Here is a 14,268-nt window from a genome sequence, read left to right as displayed (position 1 = left end):
TGACCAAATACAGCAGGTTAATTTTAAACTGATAATGTTGTATGGCCTGTGAATGATCTACATTTTGGCAGAAAAAAGGTTCTCTACCCCTGATGTAGACCAACAGAATTGTGGTTGCTCTCCTCTATGTAAACAGGATTTTGCTCTAGGTTGCTGATGCACTACACTGTGCTTTACCTGGGTGCTATACACCCTGTATCACTGACCTTCTCAGACTTTGTCTTCCCTTGCATTTTGCTTTTCACCTCAGCAATCCAGGAGAAAATGTCGATGATTACCACCAATCCTGGGCATCTTATTTTCAGAGCACCAACAGGAAAACAAATAACTATTTACTGAACAGCTGTATGTTAGGCACTGCACATGACTCTTCATATACCTAATCTAATTGAATCTACACAGTTTATGAAGTAGGTATTCATACCATCAAGTTTCTGGGAAACAGACTTGGAGAGGATGAGCAAACAACAGAAACAATATTTGAACGCAGTTCTATATGACAAAGTCTGTACTTTATATCCCCATGCTACACACCTCAGATGAGGGGCCCCTGAAAGGTGTGGACAGCATATCATATGAGAAATGGATGAAGACATCTGTTTATAACAGAGGATGATAAAACAGTTGTTTTCAAATACATCCTGGGCCCTCTTCAATCTTGCTCCAGAAGGTAATCTTGAGGCAACTGGGAAGTAGTTAGGAAGGGAGATTTCAGTCTGACTTAGCAAAGAACAAACAAGGATCACCAACAGATCCACATTAGAATGGACTGGACAACCATCTGCCAAGAAAACAACAGGAAAAATGAGCCCTACACTGGATGGGAGGGCAGCCCATGATGGCCAGAGATCCTTCCAAGTCTAAATTCTAAGATTCTGTCAATAAGAAATAGTTAAAAATAACGTCTGTCCAGATTTAATTTAATGACGTGTGGTGCTGTGGGTTAATGCGCCAGACCGCAAAGCCGTTTGAACTGCAAGCTCGGTGGTTCAAGCTCACCAGCAACTCCTCGGAAACCCTATACAGGGTCGCTATGGGTCGGAATCGACTTGACAGCACTTAACAACAACAACAACAACAATCCTATGTTAGTACAATTTTGTTCAACTGAATTCATCTCACAGCTGGACCTAGTTAGACTGGCGATAATACCAGCAAAATATTTGTTCCCGTCATTCCCCTGTGGTTTCTGTGAAACTTCAATAATTAATGACTTCGAACATCAAAGGAATTCATCCAACTGAAGCTCCAGATAGGCCGACTCTTGGTACATTCTTATTGTTTACTTAGTCTGGGGACCTGAACGCCACCTTTCCCTGTATCGACTCATTTTAAAAACTATTTTCTAGTTGCCTTGATGACAATTCCTTTGAGTCAAGAACCAATTTTACATCAGTTACACAATCAGCTTAATATATGAATTAAATCCAATTTGTTTTTTTTTTTCTTTTTTGAATGGGCTATTATATTACACCAAATGAAATCCATCTCTCCTCTATGACAAAAGCTCTTTCTTCTCTCTTCTGCTCTTTCTTATATTTTACATTTTTGTTGTTGTTGTTAAGTACCATTGAGTCAGGAGCAGCTGGTGAATTTAAACCAACAACCTTGTGGTTCAAACCGACCTTAAGGTCCAGTGCTTTATCCTACAGTGCCATACCAGGACTCCATATATTTTATGTAAGCCCAGTTGTTTTGGTAACCATTCTTCCCACAAATAACCAAGAGTAAAAAGTATAGAGTTCAGCAGTTCTGTCTGATTAAGCAATACCAACTTAACATTAATGATCCTCCGTTCAATTCTTGGAGTCCTGGTGTGGTACTGTGGGTTAATGCTCTGGACTGTAAAGTCAGTTTGAACCCCAAGGTGGGCAGTTCGAGCTCACCAATCACTCCTCGGAAACACTATACAGGGTCGCTATGGGTCAGACCTAACTCAAACGGCACTTAACAACATCAACAATAACAATTCAATTCTTTCATGTCAACTGGGACTGCCTGGTATAGTGTTTGAAGCTCTGGACTGCTAACCAAAGGTCAGCAGTCCAAATCCACCAGCCTGTGGGAGAAAGATGTAGCAGTCTGCTCCCCTAAAGCTTTACAGCTTTAGATAGCCCATAGGGTCACCAGTGCATGGGTTCACAATTTTCTGGCCAAGGACAGAATTAGAGCAGGACACACATTCTAAGCTTCTACAAAATAACACCTACATAATCTTGAAACAAATCCCTTGGGGAACAATAGTCCTAAACAGATCTCCTAACTTTTTCACCTTCTTCAAAATACCCAGGTTTTGAACTCTTCATATTCCGCAGAAACAACTAGTGTAGTTATGATGAGGAGTGGATCAAGACTCAGAAGCTGTTTCCAATTACTTGTCTTAGTGATCAAGTGATTTTTGATTTTATAGATGAAGGAAAAGAAATTCAAAAAGATGATCTTTTTGAACTTCTTTTCCTTCATCTATAAAATGGGGTAAAATCACTGCTTTGTCTACTTCACCTTAGGGCCAAATGAATAGTGCAAATGTAGCTCATGTCATATTACTGATGTGTCTAAATCAGCAAACCCAAGCACACCATTATCTAGAATCTCATCTGCATCAAACACCAGCCTCATAGGAGAGCCCACTCCCCACAGCCTAAGTTAAAAGGACAACTGTTTATATGTAGATACCTTGCTTTCTTCTTCTAATGGGCTGGTGGAGTTCTATGGTTTAAATTTGTTTAAAGACAAAGATTTTGTTTGGTCACATGAAAATGCCTTAAATAGGCAATGCTATAATTAGCTCTGGCTGAAGTCTCTTTTCACAAAGTCACTACCGTTGTAGTCATCTTTTCTCTTTCTTTAATAAACCCTTCTTTTCTTTTGTCCCAGGGCAGGCTTCTTGCTCTTTACAAAGAACATTTCCCTGGCTGGCTGCCATGGGTTTCTCTGCCCACTTCCATTTTAAGTGATTTTTCTTTGACTACTCCAAGCTCTTCTGCAACAAAGGCAGATGCCGAAACTTGCTGGTTTGTTTTTAAAAAAGAAAACTTGACTCAGGCTGTTGGAAGCAAGTGAGGGGATTTGTGTAGTCACGAGGCCAGGGTTCACCTAACAACTCCTGATAAGCACTCAACTTTGCACTGAATTTGGTGCAAACCCTAGCATCTCAGACAGGTCTTTTGTGTCTGGGAAGCAGCTTCCAAAGTTTGATGTGTTTTTCAACTCCTATTCCTCCCATGGCACGTGATTCATTTTAAATGGAAGGGCCCTCGAGTTCTCTTCTATCCCTTGCTAGTTCTGGAAAAGAGCTCCCTAGGTGGTGCAATGGCTCATGCATTTGATGTGCTGCTAACCAAAAGGTTGGAGGTTCAAGTCCACCCCAAGCTACCTTTGAAGACAGGCCTGGCACTCCACTTCTGAAAAACCGGTCATTGAAAACCGTAGGGAACACAGTTCTACTCTGACACACAGGGTTACTATCAACTGGAAGGCAGCTGGTTGGTTCTTCAAAACTGTAGTACTGCTTTGTCTATAGGTAGTTAACACTGATACTACTTCAACAGGAAGTAATATGGTGGTAAAGAAGCAGGGTGTCTTCCTGTTGCCCAGTTATTTACAAAAAGGCAGATTCTCTCTTCAATACTTAAAAAATTCACAATAGGACTAACTTAACCTCCTCTACAGGTATAATAAACTAATAAAACGGATTATTTCCAATGTGTCCTGAAACAGTATAACAATTTAACTTGTACCATAGCTGAATGAGTTGTAGAAAGAGTTCGTACTAAATATACAGACCAAAGAATAAAAAAGAAGTGTTTCTTATAAAGCTTATGAGTCTATAGTGTGAGGGATCACTTTTATATGGTCTTATGGTGGTGGGGGTTATGTGCTATTGAGTCAGTTCCAACTCATAGTGACCCTGCATAGGGTTTCCGAGGCTGTAAATCTTTATGAGAGCAGAAAGTCCTATCTTTCTCCTGAGGAGCAGATGGTAGATTCGAACTGCTGATCTTGCAGTTAGCAGCACAGCTCATATATCCACTTTGCTACCAGAGCTCCTTATATGGTCTCATAACTCCTACCAAATGGTTAGGTGGGACCATGCAATGAGGTACATGTGGCCCACCACGATAGCTTGCTAATACTGCAAATAAGGTGCATGACATCCTTGTGGAGGTGAGACCATGCAAATAAGGGAACTCATCAGTTCTGCCATCCAGCTAGGCTTAAAATGAGCCATCCCAGATGCAGACAAGGGGAAACTCACTATCACCAAGAAGAAATGAGAGTGGAGTGTCTTCTTTGGACTCAGGATCCCTGTGTCAGAACCTCCTAGACCCAGAAGACAGAGAGAGATGGCTGTAACACTGGAGATCGTGTAAGGTGATGAGTCGCGGCAGTGGTAGAGCCAGGAGGCTGGCACATTCCTAGCCCACAGAGCACGAGAGCTAAGCACCTTAGGGCTGAGGCTTTCTGGAGGAGTAGGATGTCCCTGGGCACTTAAGTGCCGGAGAAGGGCAGAAGCCAGGGCTGAGAGCCCAAGAGGCCTGCCTGTGGGCATGGCTGAGAAGAAGCTGACCTGACCAAAGAACTATATCCTGACTTGTTCCTGAGCCTAACTGGTAACCTGTTAAACGTTCCTAATAAACCCCATAAATGTGAGTATGCTCTGCAAGTTCTGTGTGGCCACTGCCACAAATTGTGGAACTGAGCAAAGAAGCAGAGTGTGCCATGGGAGGGATGGTTGGTGTTAGTATTGGTAAAAAAGGATGGGGAGACAAGGTACGTCTACCTCTGCCTCACAGTAATTAAACTTGGGCTGGTGATCTTGATTCTCCTTCCCCCTTGTGAAGTTAGAGGATGTGCCACTATTTTTTACAAAAGCAAAGATTTTAGGGTCAAAGTGATTCTATTGGGCTAGGTGTGGCGCTATAGGATAAGCACAGGACTGTGAACCACAAGGTCAACAGTTCAAACCCATCAGCTGCTTTTCGGAAACCTTATACAGGGTTGGATCCAACTGGATGGTACTTAACCACAACAACAAGGCTCCCTTTGGTTAATCACACAGCCTTTTAGCACTGGAAAGAAAAATGATCACTTTCTCCTTATTTGCCCTTAGAAATTTACTGCCAAAAATATGGATTAGGATCACTATCAGATGTGCCAGAACATTGTGAGTCCAGTTGTGTCACAAACCATGGTATAAACATTTATTATGCTCCTGTAGCTAGATGCCCTCAATGTGACTGGTGGCACCTGCCAAGTGTGTAGGTTCATAAAAGGTTCACCCCACACCCATACATCCCTGAGCCTCTAAAGTAGAGACCCTGAGTTTAGGCATGCTAGCTTTCAGAATGACTTATGTGTGGGGTAACATCCAGCTCAGACCATTTTGTATAAAACTGACTTGTATTAAAAAAAATGTAAAGCTTGTCTCTAAACTTCACCCAATGACTCTATTTTGCATATTGTTACACATGGTCTTCCTAGGCTGATACTAAGTAGATTAAATACCTTGAATGTTGATCCAAAAAATCTTGGACATGAGTTAAAAACACCTATGTACACTAACCCACCCAACAAATTGGTTTAATTCACTGGCATTTTACCAGAAGATTTTTCTTCATACTTGGCTCAGAGTGATTCTCTCTTGTTGTACAAACAAATGGACAAAACAAACTGACTCAGAAGACAAACAGGTTATTAGCTCTTGGTAGTCGTACTTCAGGTTATAATCAGGCTAAGACTAATATATATGAAATACTTGGGAGAGGGTAGATACAGCTACAAAGTCAGATGTAACACACACCATGACAGCAGAAGAGGAAGCAGCTGCAGATGCGCCAGGCTCTTACACAGAAAGAACAGCACTTCTCTTTCTGGCAGTCCCTGAGAAGGCCATTTGTCCACACACACCAATGCCCCTTGGCAAAGGACCCCTTCCGGAACAAAACAATCAATCTCCCTCTTGGCTGTACAACACTTTCACTTTTAGAAAGACTTTTCCCCAAAATTTCGTTCACTCCATCCACATTACAACCCTGCAAGGGATCATAGCTCCATTTTCGGAGTAAGTATGACAAGGGGATAAGCTTGAAATCATGAGAACTGTCAGTCCTCACCACCCACATTGTCACAGATCTGCTTGAAATCCCAGTTCCCATTTCCTCCCACTCCCACATGCTTCGGAGAGGAACCGGCTCAAGGCCCACAGGTTGCATGGAAACGGAGGGAAGGGCGGTGCTGCTAGAGATGGAAGAAGGAACCTGTCATTGGAAGGGAGGAGCATTGGCCTTGAGGTCAGGAGGTGAGAAAGGTGGACTCCTGAGACTTGCCCTTCTACTTTAGGGGAAGCTCAGCCAGCAAGGGGTTTTTTCACCCATCAGAAGGTCCAGAGAACGGACATCTACTTATGCCCAGGATGAGTCGTTCTCCCTAGGCCAAGTCAGGAAGGAACTCGACTCCCACCAGGGCACTAATGGGTTGTCTACATGTCGGTTCAAAGGGCACAACCCTTCCGAACATTAGGTGTCCCACCCAGCTCAAGGGGTACACGCAGAGTTGCCAAACTAAGATGCTGTCTAAGAAGCCTGGTCGTCCAGACCTGTCACCAGGCCCTTCTGGAGAGCAGCAAAGGGGCCCCCTGCCCGCCCATGCGGAGGGCGCGTGCCGCCTACCTGGAGCTCGCCCTCAGTGCGGTGCAGTCCCAGGCGCCGCAGCCCCACTGCCAGGTCGTTGACACACAGGCCTCCGTCGCGATTGACGTCGAGAGTCTGGAAGAGGCTCCACAGGCGCAACCGATGGTCCGGGCCCCCGCAGACGGCGCCGCCACACGGGTCCCCAATGGACGCAGACGACGAGGCGGCGGTGGCGGCGTCCGGAGGCGGGGAGGCCACACAGCGGCACAACACACTGCTCACCATCGGGCGCGAGGCAGGGGCGCCGGGCGCGGGGCAAAGGCGGCGGTCCGGCGGGCAAAGCGCGGAACACACGCCGGGTAGGTTCACAACGCTGGCGCCAGCTGCAAGATACCGGCAAGCTGGCGGGAGGGGTTGCTTCCGGGAGCCCCGCCCCGCTGCGCGCCCACTCGATGACCACACCCCCAGAGACGCCTCTGGCCAGTCACTAGCCCGGACGACGACCAGGGAGGGGCGGGTCGTGGGGAGGAGCCTATCTAAAGACTACCCACACCACCAGAGACTACCGGATTAATAGAGGGGGCGGTGCGATTCCGACTCTGGGGCCAATTCAAACTGAGAGAGTCCGGGATTGGCTGAACTGGGACGAAGAGAGACAAAACGCAGCAATAGGCAGAAGTCAATGATTGACAGGCAGAAGGCCCCGTGTCTAATTTCCACTGAGAAACGCTGTTTAGGTTGCGGCGTCGTCAGGATGAGAAGAGAGATTGGGAACGGAATCGTTGTCACCGAAGATGAACTGGATTTGTGTGAGCACAGTTGTAAACTACAGAATTTGCGTTCATATGTGGAATTAAAAATTAATTATGGTTCAAAGCCGAAAGCCATAAGTATCCTCTGGAGACCGGATTTCGCTAGTCTAACTCCCTAAACCTCCAATAAAATAGCCAAATTTAACGGCGTAATAGTCGTAATACTAGTGATTGAATGACGGAATGCCTTTCCAATGGAAGCGAACAAGAGTTGGATGGGCGGAGAGATCTGTATCGACAGACACTCGTTTAGGCCAATGATCAAGCCAATTCTATTAAGTAGGCGGGGTTTTTAAATCTGAACGACAGACCGAAAAAACCAGTGACCGACCTGATTTCTGCGCCGCGACCAACCGGCTAGGCGGGTTCCTCAGAAGAAGCACTGGAAGGCGGGGAGAGGAAAAGTGGGCGGATCACCGCATACCCCGGCGGAAGAGGCAGATTCAGGAAGCCATTACGTAGCTGGCTGGTAGCTGCTGGGCCGCTTAGGGCTGGGCCCTACGCACTTTGCGTAGCGAGAGGGGTTACTGAAGGCCTGATACTTGGCCTTGGGCAAGCCTGGCCTATCCCCTGTAGGGGAGTGGGTGAAGGGGCGAGGCTGAGGAAGAAGAGAAGGGGAAATTGGGCAGTTGGGGGGGGGGATTATAATTTATTTTAAAAGGAGGGGAAAGGCCATGGCAGTCCCAGCCAAGAAGAGGAAGATGAACTTCTCTGAGCGGGAGGTGGAGATCATCGTGGAGGAGCTAGAACTGAAGAAGCACCTGCTGGTGAACCACTTCAACGCTGGGGTTCCTCTGGCCGCCAAGAGTGCGGCTTGGCACGGCATCCTGAGAAGGGTCAACGCTGTGGCCACCTGCCGAAGGGAGCTTCCCGAAGTCAAGAAAAAATGGTCTGATCTCAAGACTGAGGTCCGTCGCAAAGTTGCCCAGGTCCGGGCGGCCGTGGAAGGTGGCGAGGCCCCTGGGCCCACGGAGGAGGACGGAGCTGGTGGGCCCGGAACAGGTGGTGGCAGTGGCGGTGGTGGCCCAACTGTAGCCCCTGTACTGCTGTCCCCCATGCAGCAACGCATCTGCAACTTGCTGGGTGAGGCCACCATCATCAGCCTGCCCACTGCCACAGAGATCCACCCTGTGGCCCTCGGACCCACGGCCACTGCAGCCGCAGCCACGGTCACCCTGACACAGAGTGAGTGACCTCTCCTTCCCAGTTTGTCATACATATATGGGAAGGGTCAACCAGAGCTGGGACAACCTGGGGAAGTTGGCTGCCAAGGGTCAAAGGTCAGATGGTCTTGGAAGACCATTAGCTTCCCAGACATGGGAGAATGTGTTCTTTTTGGGATTTTCTCAGCACTGGTTTGGACTACTGATGAGCTGATAGCTTTCAACTGTGTTTCACCACCATTTCTGCCCGTGACTTTTCCTCATTTACCGAACTGTGTGGTCCTTTGAAGACAAACCATGTCTGTATCCCCATAGTAAGCAGTCAGGACATAGCTGTTGAATGATTAAATGGAAATAATAATGCCCAGGTGAAATATCAGTAATGGACAAAAAGAATCTGCCTTCAGTAAAGCAGAACCTTCATAAGGCACTGCTATGCCCCTGGGGAAGTTACCAATAATCCATCTGCATATTCCTTTATCAGACATTAGCACTTATTCTAATGTGCCAAGCCCTGCGCCGAGGTTTCTAAAATACAGACCAGTTATATTCTAGTAGGACATATGTGTAAATGTGTGTCTAGTACACACACTTTCTTCCTATGGAAAAACCTAAGGACTAGGAATAGGAAGGGAGAGTCCAGCTGGGAGATTCCAGCAGGGATTTGGGGGTGGAGGAAGGTGGGCATTCAGTTGATGGAGTAGTTTCATCTTTCCATATGCATGGACACCTGAACAGCCCACCTGGAATCCCTTCAAAGATTTTCAGCTAGGAACAACAGAAAGTGCTCGGGTTGGATTTGTTACTTCAGATAAGCGTTTGTGCTAGTGACTATTAACTACTCATTTGTGATGGGCTATGAACTGTATCAATCAGTGATTCTCAGTGGGATTTGGGGAAATTGGGTGTAACTGAGTGCCATCATCCATGCAGTTACTGATAGAAAAGTGTCACTTCTCAGGAATGTTGAGGTGGGCAAAGGAAGACAAACCTTGGCTTAAATTAGCTGCTTATTCTGGAGCAGGAAGGTCCTTTAGGTATCCCGCTGAACAAGATGATCAGGGAAAAAACAGTGAGGCATTTACTGGGCACTTTTGTTGCTGCTATCCCAATCCTTTTTTGCTTGTCCACAAGGGATATGGAGGTCAAGAATGTACCAAAAGAGGCAGAACTAGTTTGGTTGCAAACAGCTTGTGTGGAGAGTTCCAGGAGATGCCTGCTGTGTGTCAGCTGGCCCCTGAGGTGCCTTTATTAGCCAGAAGCAGCTCAGTGGGGTGGTAAGCAGGTTGAACTCTGATGTCAGAGAGAATTGGCTTTGCTGCTGAATTATCTTTGTGGCATTATGTCAGTCACTCCATGTTTCAGAGTCAGTTTCCTAATCTCTGAAAATGGAGATGACAGGATTTACCTCTTGGTGTCATCATGAGTGAGGAGTCAGCAAGCTGAGTATCAAGTGCTGATCACATGGTAGTTGCCTTAAAATTGCTGTTAGTGTCATTATTAGCATCTTCACTTTTGCTACACCTGGGCTGGACCTTTGATTACCAAATAGATTGAGGTTCTAAGTCTAAATGCCTTAGATTCTAGATTATATGTGAATAGCTGTCAAGCCAGGGGAGGCCTGAATTCCCTCCTTCTCCCAAATGGCCTCCTCCTTTCCCCCTGCGGCCAGCTGCATTCCTTGTGAAAAATGACTTGTTTCTGCCTTTGCTATTTCTTCCATGCAGTCCCCACTGAGACCACCTATCACACCCTGGAGGAGGGAGTGGTAGAGTACTGCACAACCGAAGCCCCACCACCCCTGCCTGCTGATACTCCAGTGGAGATGATGACCCAGCATGCAGACACATCCGTCAAGCCACAGGCGCTCAAGAGCCTCATTGCTCTCAACTCTGCTAAACTCATCCAGGAGCAGCGGGTCACCAATCTACATGTGAAGGAGATCGCCCAGCACCTGGAGCAGCAGAACGACCTCCTACAAATGATCCGCCGCTCCCAGGAGGTACAAGCCTGTGCCCAGGAACGCCAGGCCCAGGCCATGGAGGGCACCCAGGCAGCCCTGAGTGTCCTCATACAGGTCCTCAGGCCCATGATCAAAGATTTTCGCCGCTACCTGCAGAGCAACACGCCAAACCCTGTTCCAGCCCCTGATCCTGGCCAGGTGGCCCAGAACGGACAGCCAGACAGCATCATCCAATGAGGGCAAGAGTCAAACCAGCCATCTGTTGTGATTGGATGAAACCTCAGGGGCCTTGTAAGTGGGTTCTGTGATTGGCCTTTGGACTAGGGCCGGCCACATGGACAGTTCTCTCTTTGATGGACATTTCATTTAAGGACCTAGTGTTTCTGTGAAATACTGGAAATTATAGGAAAGAGGAACTTGTTGGGCTTCTGGGACCCAAGCTCTCTTACCTTCCACCACTTGAGCTGCATTGCTAAAAACTGGAAGATTAGTTAGCTGGGGGCCCAGACCCAGGCCCTGGTAGTGGGGCATGTGTTACCATGAGCCCTGGCCTATGACATGACCCATGCTGAGGAAGGCCAGCTGTCAGAAGGCTGTCACTGAAGGTGCTCTTCACCCCTGGTCTGTGCTGAACTGTCCCACCCCAGGTACCATCCTTTGGATAAGATCATGTCAGTGGTGCTGGCCATCTCGTAATATCTTGCTCCTGGGAAGGCAGAGTGACAGAGGACAGTTTTCCCCTTCTCATGTGCCTCAGTTCTCAGGGGACTTTAGTTACTGCTGTGTTCTTGCCCCTGACCCCCAGGCAGAACAAGATTCTTATTAGTGCCCGGGGCAGCCTCTGCAATACATCTAAGATGCCAGCAGCTATGGCTCCAAAACTTGGAGCAGCCAGCCAGGCTCAGGGATGCTAAGTACTTTAGGGACTGGCTTAGCTGCCACCTGGCTTCCAGAGTCCTGGGCAGTCCTTTGGTGGTTTGTCCCAACATCTTTTGACTCAGGTCAAGCTTCAGGCTTTGGGGTGCTGTACATTGGAGAGAAATGAAAAGCAAACCAGAGTGGAAACTTGTTCTATTGCAGTAGCTCTGAGGTGACCTGTGAGTTTTTTCCAGAAGGCTTTCTGCAAACCAGTAGTATTTATTCTGTCCCTGAACCCCTTATAGGAAGGCTTCCGGTACCCATGGCCACACCTTCCTTCCCTCTCACTAGCTCCATGTTCCCAAAATTCAGTACAAAAAAAGGCTGCTCAGCATCGCACTCTAGGCTGTAATCCCTTAACACACCTCGTGGCTAGAATTAACTTGACATCATGGCTGACACTGAAGATAAGAGGTGTGGGAGAGTTGGAGTATACCTAAAAAGAGCAACCTTTGAATTCTACCTACCTTCATCTCTTGCTGGGGGAAGAGCAGACAAGCCTTATAATGCTGAAGGAGGCTCCCTGTCTTTACACTTTTCTCCTCTGAGACAAAACTAATGACATTTGTATGGATTTTACCCAGATGGCATTCGTTTGTTTCATTTTCAGAATCGCCATTGATTACAGAGACCCTTGTGTCTCCCCAAATCGTTGCCCAAGTTTGCCATTTTGCTGCTGGTGCCTTGGCCATTCTGGACTGATGGTCACAGCTCAAGGCTCCAGATCTCAGCTAGACAAGTTGGAAATGTTGCCTGCCTGGACACATGTGTTTAGCATTGCCCACCTTCCTTCACTATGTGATCATGGAAATGTGTCCCCAAAGACAGTTGGGAGGAGACTGCTGTGCCACCAGCCTCTCCACAGAGGCAGGCATGTAGTGCCAGCTACATAGAGGTGGAAAGGAACCAGCAAGAGTTAAATGGTCAAAAGAGAGCGATGCTCAGTGTGGCTGAAAAGCAGCAGCCCTGGCCTCAGAGCCCTTTGCTCCCATTATGGAGCGTGGTGACCCCAGCAGAGTACCTGCAGGGACTTCCTGCACATTTGTAACTTGGGTGGGTTTTTCTCTGGAGTTGGAAATCTGAGCCAATATTGTGTTCCAAATGGACAGACAAAGGAAGCCTGGAGCACTTGAACTGACTAGTTTTTTCCAGATCTTCATTTTAAATTAAAGAGATATCACTTTTTTATACACTTTTTTATGTCTCTGTGTTTTTATTGACTACATAGAAGAGATGTGGGCTGGCAAAGAGGACAGGCTGCAAGTTGTGGCCCTCAGGCCAAATCTGGCCAACTGCTTGTTTTTATAAAGAAACTTTTATTGGATCATAGCCACACCTACTTGCTTACTTACTGTCTCTGACTGATTTTGAGCTACAATAGCAAAGTTGAGTAGTTGTGAGAGAAACCTCTGGCCCACAAAGCTGAAAACATTTGCCATCTGGCTCTTTGCAGAAAAAGTTTGTCTATCCATGATTTGTAGTCCCTTAATGGTGCTTATGGTTAGCATGCTTGAGTGCTAATTGAAAAGAAAAGTTGACTGTTCGTGTCCACCCAGAGATGCCTAGAGAGAAAGATCTGGTGATCGACATCTGAAAAATCAGCCATTGAAAGCTCTGGAGCACAGTTCTACTCTAACACAAAGGCGGTTGCCATGAATTGGAATTGACTGGAGCAACTGATGATGGATCCGTGGCTTAAAGCAGTGTTTTAGACTTCGGGTGAGAATCATCTATGTATAGTAAACATACATAACCCCTGCTGTAGAAGTTAAGTGCCATCAAGTCACTTCTGATTCATAGGGACCTTAAACAGGGTTTGTGAAAACAGAAACCCTCATCTTTCTCTTGTGGAGCAGCTGGTGGGCTCAAATCACCAACGTCATGGTTTGCAGTTCAGTGCTTTTCTTATGGAACCACCTGAGAGCTCTAAAAATACTCATTGTATATAAGCTCTTGGTCATTTTGATATTTCCTTAAGGTTAAGAACTTGACTCAGAGATTAGAAGATTTAAAGTCTACTAATTGTTAAGGAGGAGTCCTGGTGTGGCGCTGTGGGTTAATGCGCCAGACTGCAAAGCCGTTTGAATGGCAAGGTTGGCGGTTCAAGCTCACCAGTGTCTCCTTGGAAACCCTATACAGGGTCGCTATGGGTCGGAACCGGATTTGACAGCACTTAACAACAACGATTGTTAAGGAAGGAGTCCTGCTGGTGCCGTAGGTTGTGTTAGGTTGCTAACTACAAGGTCAGCAGTTCAGAAACCACTAGCCACTCCAGCAGAAAGATGAGGCTGTCTGCTCCCATAGTGTTAGTAGTTAGGTGCCATTGAGTTGCTAACAACTCATAGCTACCCTATGCACAACAGAACAAAACGCTGCTAGGCCTGAGCCCATTGCTGCCACCACTGTGCCAGTTCATCTTGTTGGGAGTCTTCCTCTTTTTCTTTGACACCCCCCCCACCTTATCATGCATGATATCCTTCTCCAGTGACTGGTCCCTCCTGACAGTATGTCTGAAGTATGAGAGACAAAGTTTGGCCATTCTGGCTTCCAAGGAGCACTCTGGCTGTACTTCTTCCAACACAGATCTGTTTGTTCTTTTGGCAGGACTTTCATTATTCTCCAACATCATAACTCAGAAGTATCAATTCTTCTACGGTCTTCCTTATTCAGTGTCCAACTTTTGCATGCGTATGAGGTTATTGAAAATACCCTGGCTTGCATCAGGCATACCTTAGTTCTCAAACTGACATCTTTGCTCTTCAACACTTTAAATAGGTCTT

General features: G+C 46.7%; 2 protein-coding genes across 3 annotated transcripts in view; one reads left to right on the top strand and one right to left on the bottom strand.

Moving 5' to 3' along the window:
• Window positions 1-7,026, bottom strand: part of SLC25A25 (solute carrier family 25 (mitochondrial carrier; phosphate carrier), member 25) — a 39,323-nt gene extending 32,297 nt beyond the window's left edge. Inside the window, exon 1 of one of the 2 annotated variants that reach the window (XM_006834810.1) lies at window positions 6,672-7,026. In XM_006834810.1, the coding sequence (XP_006834873.1) occupies window positions 6,672-6,917 (246 nt within the window). In that variant the 5' untranslated portion in view covers window positions 6,918-7,026. The remainder of the gene's footprint in view (window positions 1-6,671) is intronic. The other variant, XM_006834808.1, reaches the window with a different exon arrangement.
• A 1,092-nt stretch (window positions 7,027-8,118) lies between these two features.
• On the top strand, window positions 8,119-10,807 carry NAIF1 (nuclear apoptosis inducing factor 1). The gene is made up of 2 exons (XM_006834807.1): window positions 8,119-8,629; window positions 10,335-10,807. The coding sequence occupies exons 1-2, from the start codon at window positions 8,119-8,121 to the stop codon at window positions 10,805-10,807; spliced, it is 984 nt and encodes a 327-aa protein (XP_006834870.1).
• The last annotated feature ends 3,461 nt before the right edge of the window (window positions 10,808-14,268 follow it).

The sequence above is a fragment of the Chrysochloris asiatica genome, unplaced genomic scaffold, assembly GCF_000296735.1.
Source record: "Chrysochloris asiatica unplaced genomic scaffold, ChrAsi1.0 scaffold00014, whole genome shotgun sequence".
Taxonomy (NCBI): Eukaryota; Metazoa; Chordata; class Mammalia; order Afrosoricida; family Chrysochloridae; genus Chrysochloris; species Chrysochloris asiatica.
The sequence above is the reverse complement of the archived record's forward strand: the minus strand, read 5'-3'. Positions and strand labels throughout refer to the sequence as shown.